Source organism: Ailuropoda melanoleuca, chromosome 8 (genome assembly GCF_002007445.2).
Source record: "Ailuropoda melanoleuca isolate Jingjing chromosome 8, ASM200744v2, whole genome shotgun sequence".
Taxonomy (NCBI): domain Eukaryota; kingdom Metazoa; phylum Chordata; class Mammalia; order Carnivora; family Ursidae; genus Ailuropoda; species Ailuropoda melanoleuca.
In genome coordinates, this window is record NC_048225.1 from 5,389,433 (window position 1) to 5,413,452 (window position 24,020).

The 24,020-nt window shown below is 39.4% G+C and overlaps 2 protein-coding genes across 9 annotated transcripts in view; one reads left to right on the forward strand and one right to left on the reverse strand.

Moving 5' to 3' along the window:
* Positions 1–18,914, reverse strand: part of LOC100480887 (protein NPAT) — a 61,914-nt gene extending 43,000 nt beyond the window's left edge. The window contains exons 1-2 of one of the 2 annotated variants that reach the window (XM_002929159.4): positions 18,731–18,914; positions 1,420–1,538 (exon numbers count right to left, since the gene is read on the reverse strand). In XM_002929159.4, coding sequence (XP_002929205.1) covers positions 1,420–1,538; positions 18,731–18,767 — 156 coding nt within the window. In that variant the 5' untranslated portion in view covers positions 18,768–18,914. The remainder of the gene's footprint in view (positions 1–1,419; positions 1,539–18,730) is intronic. The other variant, XM_034665700.1, reaches the window with a different exon arrangement.
* Positions 18,915–19,021: 107 nt separating this feature from the next.
* The window catches only part of ATM (ATM serine/threonine kinase), a 126,192-nt gene continuing 121,193 nt past the window's right edge, over positions 19,022–24,020 (forward strand). For 4 of the 7 annotated variants that reach the window (XR_004626995.1, XM_019809835.2, XM_034665698.1 and 1 more), the window contains exons 1-3: positions 19,022–19,329; positions 23,194–23,291; positions 23,373–23,485. Coding sequence is in view for 6 of the 7 variants with exons in the window: in XM_019809835.2 (XP_019665394.1) it covers positions 23,220–23,291; positions 23,373–23,485 (185 nt within the window). In the remaining variant the exon portion in view is untranslated. The other 3 variants (XM_034665697.1, XM_019809832.2, XM_034665696.1) reach the window with 3 other exon arrangements.

Sequence of the window (24,020 nt, forward strand, 5' to 3'; positions counted from 1 at the left end):
GCCAGAGAATGGCAAAGATAGACAAGGCAAGAAACAACAATTGTTGGAGAGGATGTGGAGAAAGGGGATTCCTCCTACATTGTTGCTGGGAATGCAAGTTGGTACAGCCACTCTGGAAAACAGTCTGGAGGTCCCTTAAAAAGTGAAAAATTGAGCTACCCTATGACCCAGTCTTCGCACTACTGGGTGTTTTCTCCAAAGATACAGACGTAGTGAAGAGAAGGGCCATATGCACCCCATTGTTCATAGCAGCATTGTCCAAAATAGCTAATAGTGGAAGGAGCCGAGATGCCCTTCAACAGATGACTGGATTAAGAAGCTGTGGTCCATATATACAATGGAATATTACTCAGTTATAAGAAATAACGAATTCTCAACATTTGCTGCAACATGGACGGCACTGGAGCAGGTAATGCTAAGTGAAATAAGTCAAGCAGAGAAAGACAATTACCATATGATTTCTCTCATCTATGGAACATAAGAACTAGGATGATCGGTAGGGGAAGAAAGGGATAAAGAAAGGGGGGTAATCAGAAAGGGGAATGAAACATGAGAGACTATGGACTATGAGAAACAAACTGAGGACTTCAGAGGGGAGGGGGGTGGGGGAATGGGATAGACTGGTGATGGGTGGTAAGGAGGGCACGTATTGCATGGTACACTGGGTGTTATACCCAACTAATGAAGCATCGAACTTTACATCGGAATCCGGGGATGTACTGTATGGTGACTAAGATGATAAAAAATCATTATAAAAAAAAAAAAAAAAAGAAAAGAAATGAGAGTGTCAGGGAGCCTGGGGGGCTCCGTTAGGTGTCTGCCTTTGGCTCAGGTCAAAATCCCAGGGTCCTAAGATTGAGCCCCGCACTGGGCTCTCTGCACAGCAGGGAGCCTGCTTCTCCCTCTCCTGCTCCCCCTGCTTGTGATGTCTCTGTCAAATGAATAAATGAAATCTTAAAAAAAAAAAAGAGAATATGATTTTTTTTTTTAGAAGATTGTATTTATTCATTTGACAGAAAGAGAAATAGAGAGAGAGGCAGGGTGCACGCCAGAGAGCACAGTGTGGGGGAATGGCAGAGGAAGAAGCAGGCTCCCCACTGAGCAGGGAGCCGGATGCAGGCCTTGATCCCAGGACCCGGGATCATGACTTGAGCTGAAGGCAGATGCTTAATTGACTGAGCTGCCCAGGTGCCCCGAGAGTATCATTTTGAAACTGATTCTTAGAAGCAAAGTTGCCAGCTTTGGCATAAGAGTGTGAAAAGAAGAGCTGGCCTTCTTCAGGTCTTTCCAGTCATGTATGAATACTATCACATGTCTACCAATTTTGATATTGCTAATGACCTGATGTTAAGACTGCTGTTCGTGGTCTTTTATGTTGGTTAATGAGGAAATACTTCCCTTAGGGAACAAATCACTCACCAGTAAGCAGGCTGGGATAAAACCTTCATCTGTACAATGTTCCGCATATTCTTTTAAATTTGAACTTTCCAAAATAAAAGTCTGGCAGGTAGAAGTGAGGTTTTCCTGTTGTAAGTAACCTAAATGAAAAACAGAAGGTTAGGTAATTCCAGTAATTTTTGCACTTTTGCCAAAATGGTGTAGAAATGCAGTTTCATATCACAAATGGAACCTCAGGTGGAATGTGCTGGGTTTCTGCAGCCTTGCCCAGAACCACTAGCTTATGCTGCAGTACAAAGTAGCCTTCACAGAATACATGGCTGTTTGATGGAAAAAACTACAGCTAAACTAAAAACATATGGTATTTGATCAAGTACAATTAATGCACAGTAATGCTTACAAGCGAATCTTTAAGTAATGATACGTAACAGGAGAACTAATAAAGAAATGATCAATGTTCTTCTACTCCATAACCTCCATACTGACCAGGCTGGCCGAGGGTTATAAAAGTGACTGACTGGATTATCAAAAAATTACATTCTCCCAATGTTACTATTTACTTGTACATTTCACTTATTTGCCTAATGGTTTAAGAGAAAAATGAACAATAGATGTGCTTTGAAGGAAAGGAAAGAAAGAATCAAAACACTATCTTAACGGCTTGAGTATTTATATCTAACTGACATTTACGAACAATCTTATTTATCAGTGCTTGGTACTTGCACACATATGAACACTTCATTTGTCTTGACTAGCCACCTATCCTTGTTCTTTTGTTTCTTAGCATTATTGGGGTTTACCTAAACCCACCATTAAAAATAGTAGTATAGCACAGAAAGAACATTGGATAGGATATCGGGAGACCAGGTATTATTCCATTCGGTTAAAATAAGCATTGTGAATTTGGAGGAAAAAAAAAATCACATCTTCCAGGACTAAGGTGCTTCATCTGTAAGGCATCATACTTGCCTTGACTTGTGGATCATATGTGGTGAAATTACTCCCTTGTGTAAAGCCCTTCAAGCACTTGCCATAGTACTCAGTTTAAACTTCTAAATTCTGAGCAGCTTCAGCTGGAATGACAACGTAAGGACCTCCAAAAATCCTCTCCTACATAAAAGCAATCAGAACACTGGCAAAAATTATTTAAAAAAGAAAAACTTTTATAGAACTCAAAAAATAATCAAAGTCTTGGGAGCATTTATTTAAGAACAGAAGAAGAATGTCAGTAATAATGAACACTGTGGCATTTATTCTCATGCTCATCTCCCCAGCTGAGTCGTATACTTGTTTTTAACTGTGATTGCGGGCTGTTGATTTTCAAACAGCCTAGCAGCCAATGGAGGGGTCAGATAGGGCTGGAATTTTTCCAAAGACTCATTCCCATTCCCAGAAACTGTCCTAATTTGATCTGTGTGAAAATTACCTGGAAACCTCCACTTGCACAGCTTGTCTTTGAACTGAATCAGAATTTACCAAGGGCAAAGAAACTTCTCCTTTAAGACTTTTGTTTAAAACTATCAGCAGGAATTGCTTAACACTACAGCGAGGAAGAGCGGCACAAACAAGCTAAACAAAAAAACAAAACATACACAAACACACACACACAAAAGCTGGGGTATGAGCAGCTAGGATATACTCATGGGATATCAGAAGGACATGTGCAAGTGTAGGGCAGTGCATATACTCAGAAGAGATCTGACAAGGCCCCTAATCCCTTACCTCTGGCTGACCAATAAGGTTCTGAGTAAGCAGGAAGTAAAGGCTAAGGCAGAGTTGCTAACTGCTTAGCTGAACGTCGAAGCACGCCCCAACATACACACAGCCCCTTGGCAAACAATGGGAGACTTATGGACTCCAAGCATTTGGAAAAAAAAAAAGAAAAAACAAAGAAAAAAAAATCAATGTCCAATCATAGAATATAAACTCAAAGAATATAGATTTTACAAATTTAGGTCAGGTAGCAGTTCACAGCAACTGCTGAAAGAACAGTCATAACAAACATGAGGGAGGCAGGAGAATCTGATTACAAGAGTTGGCATGTTTTATTATTTAAAATGTCTAATTCCCAGCAAAAAATTATGAGACATGCAGAGAAACAAGCAAGTATATTTCATATACAAGGTGCAAATAAAAGCAGTCAGTAGAAATCATCCGTAAGGAAGCCAAGAGTTAAAACTTTAAAAAAAATCAGCTACTTCATTTTTTAAAGATTCATTTGAGAGAAAAAGAGAGAAAGAGACAAAGAAAGAGAAAAAAAGGAGGAGCAAAGCGTGAGCATAGAGGGGAGGGGCAGAAGGAGAAGGAGGGAGAACCTTCAGCAGACTCTGCACTGAGTACGGAGCCCTGATTCAGGGCTCAATCTCATGATTCTGAGATCACGACCTGAGGCGAAACCAAGAGTTAGATGCTTAACTGACTGCCTCACCTGGGCATCCCCACAAGCAGCTGTTTTAAATAAGTTTGGAGCACTAAAGAAAACTCCTAAATTTCTAAAAAAAAATTTTGAGAGCAATGTTTCATCAAAAAGAGAAAAAAATTACACAAAAACCCAAATTCTAGAGTTGAAAAGTGTAACAATTAAATGAAAAATTCTCTTGAGCAGGACTCAACAGCAGATGTGAGGCAGCAGATGGAAGAATTAGTAAACCTGAACACAGATCAAATGAGATTATCCAGCATGAGGAACAAAAAGTATCACAAAAAGTTAAGTCTTTGAGACCCGTGGAACACCTGAACATCCAAAATTTTAGAAAACACATTATTTTTCCAGGAAGCTCAATAAATTCCAAATAGGATACACTGAAAGATCCATACCTAGACACCTCATAATCAAACTGTCAAAAGACAAAGACAATTTGGAAAGCAGAGAGAAACAGTTCATCACATCACAAGGGAGCCTCAGTAAGATTAACAGTTTTTTCTCATTAGAAATCATGGAGGCCATGAGCAGGGAGATGAGGCAAAGTGCTAACAACAACAAGTCAACCAAGACCAGAAAAACCCCTTCAAAACGGAGACATTAAGCTACCCCTAGATTAAAAATACAAAATGAAACAAAACCCAGAGAGATTGTTGCTAGGAGACTTGCCCTTTAAGAAATATTAAAGGGAGTCCTTTAGGCTAAAATTAAAGGATGCTAAACAGTGAAACAAACACATGTTTTAAAAAAACACTAATAAAGGTAACTGTACAGGTAACCACAAAACAGTATAATTTACTTTTTGTTTGTAACTCCCCTCTGCTTTAAATGACAACTGTATATAGTAGTAAGTATAAATCTGGGTTGGTGACATATAATGATGAAGATGTAATTTATATGACCTTAAAAGCAAAAAGAAGGGGGAAGAGGATGGAGTTATGCAGGAGCAAAATTTTTATATACTATTTAAATTAAGTTGGTATTAATCCAAACAAGACTGTTTTAAGTTATTTGTAACCTCCAAGCAATCACTAAGAAAATAACTCAAAAATAAAAAAATATAAAGGAAACATCAGTGGGGTGGGGCTCCTGGGCGGCTCAGTTGAAGTGTTCGACTCTTTTTTTTTTTTTTTTAAGATTTTATTTACTCATTTGACAGAGAGAGACAGCCAGTGAGAGAGGGAACACAAGCAGGAGGAGTGGGAGAGAAAGAAGCAGACTCCCAGCGGAAGAGCCTGACATGGGGCTTGATCCCAGAACTCCAGGATCACGCCCTGAGCCAAAGGCAGACGCTTAATGACTGAGCCACCCAGGCGCCCCATCGACTCTTGTTTTTGACTTAGGTCATGATCTTGGGAGCCTGGGACAGAGCTCCGCACAGGGCTCTGTGCTCAGCAGGGAGTCTGCTTGAGGAGTCTGTCTTTCTCCTTCTCTCTCCCTCCCTGCTCACACGCACATGGCTCTCTACAATAAAAATTAAGAAAAAAAAATAAGGAAACATCAGAATTAAAATGGTAAATTGGAAATATTTAACATAAAAAAGGCAGTAATAGAATAACAGGACAAGTAAACATAACATATATATATAGACTACAGGTAACAGAATAGCAGGCAAAACCCTCACTTTATCAGTAATTACATTAAGTGATAATGGATTAAACAAAAAGGAACAGAATGAATAAAAAATATGATCCAACTACATGCTCTTGACAACACACACACTTTACATTCAAACACACAAATAGGTTGAAATTAAAGGGATGGGAAAATATATACCACTCATACAGTAACTAAGAGCTGAAGAGGCTACCCCAGTATTAGACAAATTAAGACAAATAGTGTTAGTAGAGACGAAGATAATGATAAAATATTCAGTCAATCAAAAAGATAACAATTACACGCATATATGCACGTAACAACCAAGGCCCCAAAAAACATGAAGCTGAAACTAACAGAAGTGGAACAAGAACTAGAAATTCAACAATGAAAGTTACAGACTTCAACACTCTATTTTCAATATGAACAGACTAGAGAGCTCAATAAGGAAAGAGAAGTCTTGAACACTATAAACCAGTTAGAGCTAACAGACATTTCTAGTGTACTCCACCCAACAATAGCAGAACACACATTGTTCTCAGTCCATGTGAACATCCTCCAGGATAAACCACACATTAGGACATAAAAAAAGTCTCAATAAATCAAAAAAAACAAATTATATAGAGTATGCTCTCTGACCACAGGAGACTAAAATTAGAAGTCAATAAGAAATTCACAAATATGTGTAAATTAAACACTCTCCTAAATAATCAAAGGGTCAAAGAAGAAAACACAAGGAAAGTTGAAAATATTCTGAGATAAACAAAAGCAAAACGCAACATACTAAAACTTATGGGATGCAGTTAAAGAAGTGCTTAGTGGTATATTTATATCTGTAAATACATTTCAAAGATGAAAGATTTCACACCAATAACCTACTCTTCCATTTTATAAACTAGAAGAACAAACTAAACTCAAAGAAAGCAGAAGAAAATAAAAGATATGATAGAGAAGAAAAATGAAACAATTAAAAAAATAGAGAAAAATCCATGAAACAAAAAGTTGATTCTCTGAAAAGATCAACAGAAATCGACAAATATTTAGAGAGACTGACAAAGAAAAAAAGAAGACTCAAATTCCTAAATTCAGGAATGAAAGAGGGGACATTACTATCAACCTTACAGAAATAGATTATAAAAGGATACTATGAACAGTAGTATACCAACAATTTAGAGAGCCCAGGTGAAACAATTACTTCTTAGACATTAACTAAAGTGACTCAAGAATACACAGAAAATCTGTATACACCTAAAGAAGTAGAGATTCAACTGTAATAAATACTCTTTTCATAAAGGCGGCCTAGAATCAAATGGCCTCAGTGGTGAATTCTATCAAACATTGAAAGAAGTTTCACCAACTCTTTAAAAAAAAAAAAATAAGAGAGAGAAGCCTTCCCATTTCAATCGCTGATACTAAAAATAGTCTGAGTCTAAAACCAAAGACATCACAACTACAAACGAATATCCCTTATGAAAAAGCAGATGTAACAATTCTCAACAAAATACTAGCAAACCAGATTTATTAACATTTGAACATGACTATACACCATGACCAAGTGCAACTGTGCCAGAAATGCAAGACTGGTTCAATAAAACAAAATAAATCAATGTAATACATTCTATTCACAGAGTAAAGTCGGCCCAATACATTAATAAAGGTAAAACCATGTTATCATCTCAACAGATGTAGAAAAACCATTTGACAAAATCCAACACCTTTTCATGATAAAAATATAGGAATATAAGGGAATTTCTTCAACCTGATAAAGGCATTTATGAAAATCCCACAGCTAACGTAATACTCAAAGGTTAAAGAGTCAAAACTTTGCCCATAAGAGCAGGCACAAGACCATGCCTGCTCTTGTCATTTCTATGCAACCCTGTACTAGAAGTTCTAGTCTGGACAATTAGGAAAGAAACTAAAGTAAAAAGCATCCACAGTGGAAAGGAAAAAATCAAATGTCTTCATTTGCAGATGACATGATGACCTAAACAGAAAATTCTAAAGAATCCATGTACAGAAAGAAAACTATTAAAGTCAATAAATGAATTCAGTAAGGCTTCAGGATACACAAAAATCAGCTGCATTTCTATATACTTGCAATGAACCAAAAATGAAATTAAAAAAACCCCAATTTATAATAGCATCAAAAAAGAAAATACTTAGGAATAAGTTTAACAAAGGAAGTGTACGATCTTACTAAAAACTAGAAATATTACTGAAAGATATTAAAGAAGACTAAATGGACAAATCTCTCGTTTATGGATTAGAAGAGTTAATGTTATTCAGACGTCAATACTCTTAGATTCAACACAATCCGTATCAAAATCTTAGTTGCCTTTTGTGCAGAAATTAACAAACTGATCCTAACATCCACAGGGAAATACAAGGGACCCAGAGTAGTTAAAACAATCTTGAAAATGAAATGGTGCACTTACACCTACCCACTTCAAAACATACTACAAAGCAATAGTAATCAAGGTAATGTAGTACTAGAATAAGGATAAACATACAGATCAATGGGACAGAATTAACATTCCAGACATTTATGGTCTATTGATTTTCAAAAATAGTGCCAAGTCAGCTCAGTGGCGGAAATAGTAGTCTTTTCAACAACTGGTGCTGGGAGAACTGGATACCCACATGCAAAACAATGAAGTTGGACAAACAATGAAGTTATATCACATACCAAATATAAAAATTAACTAAAAATAGATCAAAGATGTAAATGTAAGAATGAAGACTCTAAAAGTCGTAGAAAAAACACAGGTATAAATCTTTTTGATGTAGGATTAGGTAATGGATTCTTAGGACATCTAAAGAATAAGCAACCAAAGAAAAATTAGATAAACTGAACTTCATCAAAATTAAAAACATTTGTGCTTCTAAGGATACTATGAAGGAAGTGAAAAGATGATGGACAGGGGCACCTAGGTGGCTTAGATGGTTAGGCGTCTGCCTTCAGCTCAGGTCCTAGGATGGCCAGTATCACGCTCCCTCCTCGGTGGGGAGCCTGCTTTTCCCTCTCCTCCCTGCTCCTGCTCTCTGTCCCTATCTCTGTCGCTATCTTCATCTCTCTCTTTCTCTCTCAAATAAATAAAATCTTCAAAAAAAGAAGATGGACAAAATGGAGGAGAATATTTGCAAGTCATCTATCTGATAATGAACTAGAATCCAGAATATGTAAAGAACAAACCACTAAGCACATGAGAAGAGGCTCAACTTCATTAGTAAATAGGAAAATATAAAATCAAAACCACAAGGAGATACATCAATTCATACACACTAGGATAGCTAGAATTAAGAAGGATAGTACTGGCAAAGATCTGATGAAACTGGCCATCTCATACATTTTTGGTAGGAATGTAAAATGGTGCAGAATCACTGAAAAATCACTTGGCAAGTTCTCAGAAGTATTAGACACAGAATTACCACATGACCAAGTGATTCTACTCTTAGGTATGTACCTAAGAGAACTGAAACAGTATGTCCAACCAAGACTTGGACATGAATGTTCACAGCATTTTTCTTAATAGCCAAAAAGTGGAAACAACCCAAATGTCCATCAATGAACAGACAAAATGTGGAATATCCATAGTGGGAAATTATTCAGCCACGAAAAGGAAGTAACTACTTAAACTTGCTACAACATGGATGAATCTTGAAAACAAAGTTCTAGAAGTCAGATATCAAAGGCCACAAATTGTAGAATTCCATTTACAAGAAATGTCCAGAAAAAGGAAATCCATAAAAACAAAAAATAAATTAGTGGTTGCCAGAGTTTGGGCAAAGGGATCAAATGGGAGTGACTATTAACAGGTCTGGCGTTTCTTTTGAGGATGATGGAAATGTTCTGGAATTAACATTGTGGTGATGGTTGCAAAACACTGTGAATATACTGAATATTGTGAATACACTGAAAACCACTGAATTTTACATGTTGTGGGATGTGAATTGTATCTCAATGAAAAAAATGTAATCCTAAATTCTTAACATGTTATATGAAGCGCTACTTGTTTTGCATCCTAATTTCTTCTTTAGCCTTATATCATGTCATTCTCTCTCCCAGACTAACTGGTCTTTCAGTTCTGCAAATTTGCAAATGCTGTGATATCAAGACCACTGTATACTCCATTCCTGTTGCCTCCCAGCTTATCTTCTTGGCCTAGCGAATTCCAACTCATTCTTCAAGGTCTACGGTTAAATACCCCTTCTTCAGAGACTCTTTTTTTGAATCCTCTCAGTATGTGCTATACTCCTCTTATCAGATACTAGATTCCCTTATGCCTACCTTTGGAGTAGACTTACCTCAGGGCCGGTATAATACTCAAGTATTTAACTACTAAAGCAATTATTTAGGTCTCTTCTGTCTTTAAAATTATAATTCTACTCTTCCCACCTGGAACTGATTTTTTAACCAGGCCCTCCAAGTCAAAAAGCTAATTAGAGTGCCTATGAAGTCATTATATATGAAGATTATAAAAGGAAAGGGCAAGAATATTGTCATACCATTTTAGGAAATGCCCTAGCTGGGATCTGGAAACCAACTCACCACTTTCTACTTATAGTTGATGAATCAGTTTTCCAACAGCTTGCTAACTAATGCTAGAGAGAAACAAAGAAATATACAAAAACAAACCCAAAGATACTGTCCTTTGGAGTAGGGGAAGACATTTAGAAACCAGAATATATCTTTTATCTCATATACTAGTACTTCAGTATCTCCATCATTGAAGATGTGAAATCATCTCAAATATGAGATTAGATCAAAGATAGATTGCTATTTCCCCCATTTTTTAAAAATAGCCAATATAAACCCTTATCATTCTATAGCCAGCTAAACAGAAATCTTTTTCATGATGGTTTGCTTTTTAACAGTTACATTATTTGGAATAAGTCAGCTGCTACTAGGATTTCACGGTTATAGAAATCTAAAATGTATATGAACCACTGGAGTCACTTTGGAAGCCGGGCAGCTGGAGCTTTTTATATGTCAAAATTTAAACCGAAGATAAACAATTTCTTTTCACGGGAGAGTTTCAAAAGTACTAAGCACCCCAGATGTATTCACAGCCACTTGAGTCTTCTAACAGGTGGTGGTGTGAAATCAAATTTCTAATGTGGATTTGCTTTTCTGTAGACCAAACATTCTCAAAAATAACATACCAGTAAGGGGATGAAAATTGGTATAGGAGAGGCAAGGGAAAAAAGATCACCCTTTTTATGCATAAATCACAGATGTACATACAATTTATGAACAGTGTATTTGTGACATTAAAGTATCATGTGAGAGGTCAGGGGGAAAAAGTCTAAAAATACTCCTTAAGGGTGTTAATAGTGAAATAAGGTTGAGAAACCACCCTAGACAGAATGTAGTGACAGAATCAACCTTTCTCAGAAAAAATATGGTAATCAGTGCTAGCTATCCTAGCCAAGGAATTATCACAGACCAGACAGCTTAAGGTTTATCATAAGACATTACACTTTATTTTNGAAAAAATATGGTAATCAGTGCTAGCTATCCTAGCCAAGGAATTATCACAGACCAGACAGCTTAAGGTTTATAATAAGACATTACACTTTATTTATTTTTTATTTTTTTTAAAGATTTTATTTATTTATTTATTTGACAGAGATAGAGACAGCCAGCGAGAGAGGGAACACAAGCAGGGGGAGTGGGAGAGGAAGAAGCAGGCTCCTAGCGGAGGAGCCTGATGTGGGTCGATCCCATAACGCCGGGATCACGCCCTGAGCTGAAGGCAGACGCTTAACCGCTGTGCCACCCAGGCGCCCCAAGACATTACACTTTAATATACACTTGAGAAAAGGCTTTGTTAAAGGCTAGATTACTTTTATATAGTGTTTAAAAATTATAACGCATCTCAAAATAGCAATGTCTAAGATGTTTATCTTCTGCTCTTAAAAACATGCCCAACTTTGGGCAATCTAGAGTTCCCATTTTGGATTAGACTTGATGAATTCTGCTTTACTTTTTAGAAAAATAAAACAAAGAGCTAAAGGTAATAAACCAGTAGTGGAGACAAAATAAAATACTAAAAATAATTCAGTAGAATGTAGGGAAAAAAGAGCAAGAAACAAACAGGACAAACAGAAAACAATAGCAAGATAGTAGATTCATTTTTTTAAAAACTTTTTTAATTAAGTAAGCCTATGCCCAATGAAGGGCCTGAACTCATGACCCCAAGATCAAGAGTCCCATGCTGTAACAACTGTGCCAGCCAGGCACCCTGAGATAGTAGATTTAAACGTAATTTAGCAATCCTACTTCTCAGTTATTTACTCAAATGAAATGAAACATGTCCCCACAAAAACTTGTAAGATAGTAAACATTTGTAAGTTTAAATAAGTTATATAAAACCCAAATATCCATCAAAGTGGTGAATACATGAATAAATTATACACATACAATAAAATACAGCAAAAAAAGGGGGTGGGTGGGATGGATTTATAGGAAGCTTTCCTTAGAGTAGGGTATGTTAAAAACAGAACAAGTTCCTGAATAAATGGACAAAAGAATAAATGAATGGACAAAAGGAAAATGAACAAAAATCTATGATCAAGGACTGTCTTTCTTTAGTATTCTTCGGCATTTGAAGGAAAAGCAGTTTACAGCACATACATAACCTCTTGGACTTTGGTTTCTACCATTGTATCATAGAGCAAGCAACTGCTACTTTTCTGGACCCTTGAGAAGATTAAGAAAGAAGTGAATAAAAGATTAAATATCTCTGGTCCATAATCCTAGAAAGCTCGAGTAACGTGTAAAGCTACGATGCATGTGTGCAAGGGTGTGGGTAGTTAAATCCTGGAAATTCAGGCAGAATGGCTTACTTTATTCTGCAGCCTGGTTTCTGTCTGGTAGCAGTATCATCAGTTTGTAAGAGAGGAAAAAGACTTCAGCATTCTCCACATGATCCATTTTCCCACGGATAGAGTTGATTACGTGCTTGTATAGGCAAATTACACATTTCCCCCAACTCTTATAATGTGAGTTATTAGACGTGACCATAGGATTAATTTTATATTGAAAGTGTTCCTAGGGAATTTGCTAGTTCCTGTTGGTTTCTACTAAAGTTAACAGAGATTATTAGAATTAGTATTTGTGATTTCACTGTTTTAAATATTTACAGATGCTTAACTCTTAGATACTTCTGACATTGCAACAGATTTAAACCCCAAATATAAACATTCCTTTGAAGGTTTTTATTTTATTCTGATAGTAAAAACTATCAAAGGAATAGGATTTAACCTGATTTCTAAATGAGGTATCCTCTAGCAATGGAAATATCTGATGTGGTTGTTGTTATTCCACTGCAAAGTACACTTTACCCCAGGGAATGTGCTCTAAGAGAAAATTAAAACCTAGCCGCCCACATCAAAGCCTATTAAGTCATTAGGTGGCCCGTCAGTATGTGAGCTTCATTCTCTTGCTAGGCTGCAGGGCCCTAGGAGCCCTCCCAGAGACATTAACAAGTGCCTCTCGCAATCAGATTTATCTGGCAATCAGAAAATTTAGACCGGAGATGCACCTTGGACTTCCTAAATTTGCATTAGAGGAAAACTGAGTACAGAAGACATTAAATGGTTTTTCCAGGATCTACAGCTGGTTACATGAAAAGGAAAAAAACCCGAAATCCCCGCGACATCCTGAAATCACACAACCCAAGTGGTCCTGATGGTGGGGTGAATTATTCTATACCAATGTGTTTTGGATGGTGGAATCAGAGTATACCATCCAGGTTGATGACTCCTTCAGATGAAAAAAACCCAATTCTTCAGGGGCACCTGGCTGGCTCAATCGGTGGAGTGTAAAATTCTTGATCTCAGGATTTTAAGAAGGAGTCCCGTGTTGGGTGTAGAAATTAAAAATAAATTCTTAAAAAAAAAGCCCACAAATTTTTAAAAAACAAAACAAAAAAACATGCCCACTTTTGGGCAATCTAGAGTTCCCATTTTATTATTATTATTATTATTTTTTAAAGATTTTATTTATTTATTTGACAGAGAGAGAGACAGCCAGCGAGAGCAACAGCCAGCGAGAGAGGGAACACAAGCAGGGGGAGTGGGAGAGGAAGAAGCAGGCTCATAGCGGCGCCCCTCCCATTTTATTATTTTTTAAAGATTTATTTATTTGAGAGAGCAAGACCAAAGTCAGAGGGGCAAAGAGATAGGGGTACACAATCTCCAGCAGAGTCCAAGCAGAGCCCCACATGAGGCTTAATTTCAGGACCCTGAGATCATGACCTGGGCCAAAACCAAAAGTCAGATGCTTAACTGACTGCCCCACCCAGGTGCCCCCGTTTTTATTTTTTATTTTATTTTATTTTTTAAGTAGGCTCCATGCCCAATGTGGCACCCAATGAGCAGCTTGAATTCACAATCCTAAAATCAAGAGCTGAGCTGGGATCAAGAGTCCGATGCTTAACCGACTGAACCACCCAGGTGCCCCTGAGTTCATATTTTAGATTAGACTTGATGTATTTTGTTTTACTTTTGTCTTACGAGTTCCAAAACAATGCTGTAAAATAATAATTGAGTACTTCAATATTAACTATCAAACTACAGTTAACTACTTATTTGCTTATAAAAATCTTATTTATCATTCTTAAGTACTTGATTGTAATCAATCCTCTATCAGAATAATAGGGGAAATTTTAGCTATAAATTATTCCAAATCTCAAATTTTACAATGAAAATATGAAGGAGGGAGCAATGATCTCTTATTATAATACAAATAATTACTCTTCATTAGCATTAGTGATTGTTTTTTTTTTACTCCTAAAAACTTCAGAATAAAATAACTATCCTTTGTGTAAACTTACTGACAAAGATGTACAAATAGGTAAGAAAGCATGCCTGAGTTTCCTTTTTTCTTAATATTGTCCTCTGCCTACTTTTCAGTGAAGGTAGAATTGAGTAACAAGTTAAATAGACTGAAGGGGAAGTACAACTGGAAAAGAGAAGGAAAGATAAAATCCGAACTATACCTAGAGTATTCAAATTTTAGGAACTGAGATGCCAAGAATCTGCCTTCTCTTCTTCTAATTTATGGAGAGGAAAAGCTAAACAGAATGGAGCCTGATGAAGAAAGCAAGAAATATCAAATCCCCCTACCTGAAAATATCTCCTTTACATATTCTAATAATTTCCCAGGAATTTTTGAATTATTTATTATTTAAAAATGTAAGCAATTCTTGGGAAGACTTACAGGGCCTTATTATTACTAGATCCACAACTAACAAAGTTTCTTTCTATGAAGAAGTTATCTAAACGGACCCAGAAGATACATATGGAAGTAACTAATGCAAAGCAAGGCTGGTAAGACAGTAGGACTTAACTTTACAGGAGGAGAGGGACTTGAGAAAGTATTACCAACTTGGGGAAAATTATGAATGTTGCAAAGAAGAGATGAGTCTTGAAGGATGGTTGGGGAATCCAAAAAAAGCCTGTGAAAAGCATACATGGATGCATGTTCAGGGAACGTGCCCAGTTTGGAGAAAGCACAATGTATATGATGGAAAAGAGCTGGAGATACAACTGAAAAGATGGAATGGGTAAGGATCCAAAAAAGCTGTACATGTCATCAATGACATTTTTATGAATAATAGGATATAAACAAACACAATCTGAATAACAGAAAACAGAGTAACAATCTGACTAAATGACAGATATGCAGTAAGGAAAAAAGAAATGTTATCAGAGTTGCACTTCTATATATATTTACTAAATTTATAATATCTTAGTGATATAAAGGTGAATATAATCAGTGGCTGTGACCTTTCAGGTGTGTCAATTCTGATTCTGTTTGTCTTCAAATCTCTTCTTCCTCTCTCTCTCTTGCTCTGAGCTGTATGATAGGAATCCTGACCCCACGCAGGCAATGTTTCTTAGGCTCCTTGTCAGACGGCCTCTGGCTGTGCTCAAACAATGGGAAGCACTGGTGGGAGACTGGAGGGCAGTTGGAAGAAGCCATGTTGTTTTCCTCCCATTCCCTCTTTGCCTTAGTAGATTCTCCTCTGTGACTACCGGTCCCTCACCAGAAAAGTCTACCTTCCATCTTCCACAGAGTGGAAACCCAGCCTCTGGACTGCTTCATTTCTCCTAGTCCACCTGATTATCACAGGGACTTCCTGCTGTTGCTACCCTCTGAGTTGGTTCACACACGCAGCTTGTCTTCTTAGTTCTTCTATCACCAATGTAACCAATTACCTCATTAGATCCCTCCACGTTAAATACGCAGATTGGTTTCAGTCTTCCTGAATGGATTTTGACTCACACAGAAAGAACAAACCTATTTAGAAATACAAAAAACATTCTCGCCCCTTCATTCATAAGAATGCCCCACCTGACATAAACCTTTAGTTTTGGGGGGCTTCCAAGAACTTTCAAGGCCTGTCTTCTTAATCCCGGATCAAGAAAATTGAGGACAAAAGTTTCAGTTTGGGAAGATAAGTTCTACAGGTGGATGATGGTGATGGTTAGAGAGCGATATGAATGTACTTAATGCCACAGAACTGTACACTTAAAAATGGCTGAAATATTGTATATATTATGTCATGTATATTTTGCAAAAATAAGTAAACACAAGCAACAATAAAATATGGTAAATAAGGGTTTCACAGAAGTGATCTACAATGCTGTTGAAGCACGTAAGGAGACATTAATAGTTATACCTGTTAGAGAAGTTTTTAAAGAGTGTGGACTTTATTTGGAGAAACTCCAAGTAGTTGGTATGCCTGGAGCACAGGGCAGACATTGAAAAGTTGAGATCAAGCAGGAGAGGTGGGCAGGATAGTCCCACAGAACACCTTGTACAACATACTGAGAAAACCCAAGTGGTGTCCCAAGGGTAATAAGCAACACTTTGATGTATTTTGGCCTGTACAACATTTACAGAAATTCCAGCGAGACAACAGCTGGATGTAGCTGAGGAGCAAGGGCTGGTTACATGTAGTGCGGTTCAAGTCAGTATGGTATGGTGAGGAATGAAAGGCAGGCGGGAAGTAGAGTTCATTCTTTGCTTTGTAAAAGGGTGACACAGGGCATTACACAGACTGTGTGATGAGGTCTCAGTAAGGTATTTTTGGGTTTGTGTGTGTGGGAGGGGCACATGCCTGAGCATAAGAAAACCTAATTAAGTGAACGCTAAGGGGAACTACTTCTCTATTCTTAGCATTTAGCAGGGTTTGATACTAAGCACCCAAAGATTTCTTTAAAGAACATTATGAAGAAAAGGAGTCAATAAAAAGAGAGGTGAAGATAGGGAGAGGGTACTGAATGAAGAATCAGGACAAAATAATTGTTACAATTTTAAGCCTCAAAGTTTTGGAATTATAGAACTCCGTGTGCTGATATGAGCTTCAAGACATAATATTAAATAAGAGTAAGAATGTGGGGAGATTTTTTTTGGTATCATGTATTCTTTTGCATAACTTGAAATTTTGATAACTGCACAATTTTTTTCTTTTAGAATACGTGTAGTATGAATGCTTCAGGAAGATTTTTTAACAGTAAATATCAATAGCACAACTATATCAGAAGCCACGACAGAAGTCCCAAAGAAGGCATGGGGGGGTATATTAAGTATGATTGGTGGCAATTAAAATGGAATATGAATGACAAAGAATTTTTAGTGTAAGAAACAATGAATTTGGAATTTTTATCCATTAAAAAAGTAGGAGTCAAGCACAGCACCTGGTTTGTGGAGGATACAATTTGGTGTGAATTATTCCAGTTAGAAAATCATATTGCTCTAAGATCAGTTGTTATTAACTGGGGATGATTTTGCCCTCTAGGGAACATACTGGCAATATCTGTAGACATTTCTTTTCCTGTCATAAGGGGTGGGAGTGGGAGTGGGGTCTTACTGACATCTAAAGGATAGATGCCAGGGATGCTGCTAAACATCTCACAATGCACAGGACAGTTCCCCATAATATATCATTACCTGGCCCCAAATGTCAATAGGGCCAAGGTGAGAAAACCCGTTAAAGACTATAGTTACTGAAACTGGAGTGGATTACCAAACTGCTAAAACTCAAAAATCGTTAAAAGATATACCTGGAGGGAAAAAAAAAAGTACGCCAATGTTATCCTGAACAGTATGAAAGTCTACTTTAAATTGGTTTCCATATAGTCCCAATAAATGTAACAATTACAAGACAGCTTCTTCTCACAGATATAGATTAACTATTGATAATTCAGTTCTGATAAAGCAGGCAAAAGATTAATCACACATTAACAAAATATTAATTAAAACTTAAGTCCTTAAGTTTTTCTAAAAAGAGGCCGTGCAACCGTTACCCTCTCCTGTTTTCTAAAAATTTGCTCACCAAAAGCCCCGAGCACAAAGGTCAGTTTTCCCGACAGGGCTGAGTATCTTAAAAAAGACGACAAATGGGATTTTTCTAACAATAGGGTAACGACAGTAAATCCTACGGACATTACGGGAAGTTTCATCAGTGATGTTTACCATTTACATTCAGAGGTGTCGCGTAAGAGGTCTGCAAACCGCTGGCTAGGGGTCTGAGCTTCCTACGGGTCTCGCTCCCAGCAGCACGACCCTCTCGATTCTTCCCGGGGACACACAACCACAAAACCCGTTTCCCCACACAGACAATACGCCCTGACAACAAGTCCGTGACACCAACCGTCCTCAAATGGAGGAAAAACGAACCAGTAGGACTAGCACACGTTCAACTGGAAGGCATTTACTTTCCTCCGTGAATTTCTGTCCGGTCGAAAGATGAGGAATTGCTGCTGTTTTACAACATGCAGCTGGCATTTCAGACCTCCTACTCTGGACCAGTCACTTCGGGGAGGGAAGGCGAAGGATGGACAGAGAAGATCACCCCCGTTCGCCCCCAAATTCGTCGTTGTCGGGGCGAGTTACGAGAAGGACGTCGCCAAGGTCTCTGTACGAGACTGGCCGGCCCGGGGACGTCCTCGTGTTCCCTAATCTGGTTCCAGCTCTGACAAGTCTCCTTCCGGGGGTCCCGACGAGGCTTGCAGGCCTGGCTCCCCCTCCGAACCCGGGCCTCAGGTGTTCCGCCCCGCGCTTCTCCTCGGCCCTCCCCGAGGCCACGCAGCCTCCGAAAAGCGCAGCATCCGCACACAAAGAGGCTTACGCTGCCCGAGCGCCCGGCTCAAGGGGGAACCGCCGCAGGTCTCGACCTGCATGCGGGGAGGCAGAACCCCAGAGCTTCCCCACCCCGGGGAGAACCTTTGGCCCCAAAGGTCGTTCCGTCCTGCTCAGCCGGGTCCACTACCCGTCCCTCCCGCGTCCGCGCTTACCCAGTACCAGCCGCGCTATGTCTGAAGGTAATAGCATGACCGAAGCCGCAGCAGGAACCACCACAGGAGACGAGATTCAGGTAAAAACCAACACAGCGACAGCTCTTGCGCCGCATCTCCCGGTTCCAGTGGCGGCACTGAACCCGCGGCAATTTGTCCCGCCTCTTTCGCCCCGCGTCCGCCAATCGCTTCCGCCGGAGAAAGAAAGGCGCCGAAATGAAACCCGCCTCCGTTCCCCTCGGAACTGTCGTCACTTCCGTCCTCATACTCGGAGGGGTGAGGCCGAAGGCGGCGAGGAGGTGGGATGCAGGCGCCGCGGCCGGAGCCAGGGGGCGGGCGGCGAGCGCAAGGTCGCACGCCACTGGCGGGCAACGCGCAGGCGCGTTTGCTCAGACGAGGCGAATGTTTTTGAGGCGAGCGAGCGCCTGGAGCGCAGAGCGTGCGGGGGTCGGCGCGCATGAGCAGATGGTCACCGCTCCCGGGTGATGACCCCGACTTCTTCCTCGGCAGACCCGGACTGCGCTGTCACGCCGCGTTTGAACCGGAAGCGGGAATAGTGGGTGTCCACCTGGCTGGAGGCGCTGGGCCGCAGGAGGAAGGCGAGTGGAGCCAGGATTTAGGCTGCAGCTGCCGCCGTTTTAGGAAATTCCACTTTGGCTGTGCTCGAGTTCCGTTAGGGGCGTGGAAAGCGGGCAGTGGCGTCTGCGTCGGGGGCTGCGGGGGTGTCCGAGCCGCTGTGACCAGCCTCCCGATGGTCGGTCTCACCCGCTGCTCTGGAGCGGATCTTCCCTGCTCGCTGCGCTGTTTCTCTCCCGCCCTCTCTCCGAGCCCCCAGCGGACTTAGCCTCGAACCTTCTTCCAGGTGCCCCGTTGCACGCTCGTGTGCGTCCCCTTTCCCTGCCCCATTACGGCCCAGGTGTACCTAGATGACTTGACTAACCATGTTTCTCCCCGTTTTCTTGATTAGTTTCAATCCTCGAGCATCTGCTGAGGCTTAAACTAGAGTGGCGTGGTTAAGAGCACGGACTCAGGAATTTTGTTGCTGGACGTGGAGTTTTGGCAGTCATGTGGGTGCCCGCGCCGTCCTGTCTCCCTTGTGATAATCGTTGTCTGTGGTGAGCCCTCAAGAGCGTTCGCTGCTGTTTTTATCAGGTACCGAGAAGTAAAAGGACTATTAGAGCTCAGGGTGATTGTTGAGGGAGAACCGTGTTCGTAGAGGAGCTAACGAGGTTCGGCGAGGAGACCTCGAGTTGTTTACTTGCCCCCGGGGGAGGATGGTGGGGGCCTTCCAGACAGAAGTGGGAAATGCGTGTAAAGACACAAAGCGTGGAAAGTTTTAGAAGTTCAAGAGTGAGGTCTGGCATTGAATGAAACAGATGTGGGCATTTTCAGCATGTTGAGGTGTTGGGAGTGGATGAGATCACACTGGGAGAACCTCAGGTGGGAAGTAGATGGAGATAGTCTTGCAGGTGTGGGTGGAAGAGGAACCATCAAGAGAGACTGAGGAAACGAAGGAAGGGGAGAATGGTGATTGGTGACATTTATTGAGCATTTGTTGTGTTCCAGGCACTGTGTTAAACCCATACGTGAATCTTTAACAATAACTTTCTAGTTATTGTTCTAGCATTGTTCTAGAGGAAGCCCTAGTATTGTTTATCATTTTATCGTTGACAGATCTGAGGTTTAGAGAGATTAGCCAGTGTGCCCAAGGTCATACACCCTGTAAGGGGCAGGGTTAGGATTTGAACCAGTACAACTACAGAGTCCACACTTAGTCCAGAAAAGAATGGCATGCCAAGGGCAGAATTATATGCAGGAAGATGCGATGTAGGCATCATTGTCAGATTTGGCAAAGAATCAACTTGAATGAGATCTAAAAAGAAAGGTTGGACTTGCCACTTCAGAGACTGTTTTTCAGGAAGTATGTGTAGTTTCAGTTGCCTGTTGGTGCGGGTGCTTAGTTCTGGGTAAATATATTGGTTGAATTCAGCCTTATCTGTTGACTCTCTTTCGCTGACTATTCTGTAGTTCCTTTGGTTTTCTTTCAATTCCTCCAACATACCATGCACTTTCCCATCATAGGACCTTTGGGGGGTACTAGTCTCCTTCCCTGAAATACTGGTCCTCTAGCTCTTTCTGTGATTGGCATCGGTTCGATCTTGGCTTTGTTGTAACCTCTGCTGAGAAGTATTCCCTGGAAGCTTATCAAAGGTGATCCTCTACATTGTTATTGTATATTTGGTTCCTTTGAATCATATACTTCGGAATTATGCATTGATTTTTCCGGGTACTTGTTTATTGTCGCTCTCCCCCACCAGTTATGACTCCACAAAGGAAGGATTTCTGTTTAATTCATATGTCTGGCTACCCTTGTCATAGTACCTTATGCAAGTAGTGGCCCAGTAAAATATTGTTGCATGTATCAGTGAAAGAACATTTCCTAACTGAACTGTTTTGTTTTCTTCAAATTAATCAAGCTTTGAGAAACAGAAGAGAGGAGCACAGAAGGAGACGAACAGAAAAACCACAGCTTTAAAAAAAGAAAGTTTAGGGGTGCCTGGGTGGCTCAGCGGTTAAGCGCTTGCCTTCGGCTCAGGGCGTGATCCCGGCGTTGTGGGATCGAGCCCCACATCAGGCTCCTCCTCTATGAGCCTGCTTCTTCCTCTCCCACTCCCCCTGCTTGTGTTCCCTCTCTCGCTGGCTGTCTCTCTCTCTGTCAAATAAAGAAATAAAATCTTTAAAAAAAAAAAAAAAAGTTTAGGGCTGCATCTTCCTGGAAGTGTTGAATGGTCAGTAAACCTGCATTTTTTTACATTATAAATAACACCTTTAGTAAACTTAGAAATAAACGTACCTATGTTTATGGTTCTTTGAATATGGATATCGTTAAGGTATTTTCATTGGTTACAATCCCAGTTTTATTTTCCTTATTGACTCAATCAAGAGGGTTTTAAACCAAGATTGAGTATGAAAGGGAAAGAGTCCTAGATAAAACCATAAGGAATGGAAAATAAAAATAATAGTCCTTTTCCTCAGGAAGTTTACAATCAAATGAAAAAGACCGTCGGGTAAATAACAACCTGTAATCTACAGCAGAATAAAGGAGGTTGTAATAGGGATGAGAGAGTCACAACAATAATGAATAAAAATGGAGAGGCGAATTAGAGCTATCTACCAACGAAATAGGTGGGTTTGTTAGGTAGTGTGCTCTCACTGTGTTTAAAGAAGAGAGTGTTTAAGTAAATTTGTAGGAGGGATTTCTTCCTTTGTAGGAAGATTAGACATGGTCTCTCAGTTCCATATTTAAGACTGCAACTTAAACGGTAAAGATTCATACCTGATCTTTAAAGAATGAATGGAGTTTATATAAATGGATGGGAAAAGAACTCCCCTCCTCTTTTTCCTCTTGAGATAAGTCATAAACAAAATATGTTTTTTTTTCTTTGTAAACATTCATAGTCTAACAAAAATGAAGCTTCTCTGTACAAGAGTCAGAAATAATGACAAAAAATGCTTTTCTTGGGTTTTTTTTTGTTAAAGGGCATCAAAGGAAGGTCTGATTATGTCAGAAAACCTAAAAGGAGGGCTACAGCAATGGCATTAAGGCACAGTAAAATGTGGTTTATTTTTGGCACTATAGTATTTAATTCCCTTTTAAACCAGGAGCATAATTGTCCTTGTTTTTTTGTCTTAAATGAGAACCAGAAAGCCAGTTGAGACTTAAGTGCTAGACAAGGCTTACTAGCTCTGATAACCTCCTACATAGCAATTCCAAAGCATAAATCAGTTTGAGCTTTTGGCTCAGCAAATGGCACGTCTTGTCACTCCATGTAAGAGTTAAGTAGTTAAGAGTTACGTAGTTCAGCCAGTCAGTGTTAAATCATTAAATGCTCTTTTCCTCCTTCTTCTTCTTCTTCTTTTTTTTTTTTTTTAGATTTTTAGATTTGTGCATTTAGTGAGAATGCGTGTGCACTCAGCGTGGGGTGTGGGGAGAAGGAGGGAGAGAGAGAGAATCTGAAATAGACTGCGCTGAGCACAGAGCCCGTTATTGCGGAGGCTTGATCTCACGACCTCGAGATCATGACCTGAGCTGAAACCAAGAGTCAGACGTGTTTAGCTGACTGAGACACCCAGGCAGCCCTTTCTTTTCCTTATTCTTGACCTGGCTGTCTTCTGTTGATCTTTCACATTTTAATTATCATGTTAGTTAGAAAAGGTCTCAGAACAATAAATGACATGTTTCCTATTTTTATCCTGCTACTGCATACAAGTGCCCATTTGCATGTTGAGGCTTTGTTTTGATATATTCTAAGAAAATCTCGCTTGAATGTGGAAACACTAAAAAAAATCATTGTATGTTTGATCACAGTATACCTCTAATTGTACAGTTTGATCTTACTGTATATTAATACTACGATTTGAAATAATTTTGCATTTATTTTATTTTATTTTTTTTTTTACAGTGATGTGCTTTCTGAAATTCTGAACCATGAGCTTAGCACTTAATGATCTGCTTATTTGCTGCCGTCATCTAGAACATGATAGAGCTACAGAACGAAGGGTAGTAAATTACCGACATTTAATCTTTTCTTGAAATTAGTGTGTGATTGGCAACCCATTTTGTGTTCTTTTTCATTTTCAGAAAGAAGTTGAGAAATTTAAGCGCCTGATTCGGGATCCTGAAACTGTTCAACATTTAGATCGACATTCAGATTCCAAACAAAGCAAATATTTGAACTGGGATGCTGTTTTTAGGTATTCCATTCTCATTTTTTTTTTTACTGTCTTTATTTTTCTCTTTCATTTTTATTTGTTGTGATATTTTTGTGTATGTAAGTCTTACTTCTCTTTGCTCCCTATATACTGTTGTGCCTTGCATATGAAGTTGGTGCTTAATATTTATCTGAAACATGATTTTTAAAGGATGTTCATATAGGAAAAAAAAGTTTTTAAGCCATTTGTTCAATAAAAGTTCTTAGATCTCACTCAAGATTAGAAAGAATTCCTTTCATATTAGTTCATTCAAAAGACTTTAAAAAAACTTTATTTCAAATTGGAGAATAAAATTAAGTTGTAAATGCTTTATTATTACTTTTACATCTTTAAACATTGCTCTGAGTAACTGCTACGTGTTAAATTATAATAAAAAAATAATTACAGGGGGGCGCCTGGGTGGCTCAGTCAGTTAAGGGTCTGCCTTCAGCTCAGGTCATGATCCCGGGGTCCTGAGATCGAGCCCCACGTCGGGCTCCCTGCTCAGTGGGGAGTCGTCTTCTCCCTCTGCCTCCAG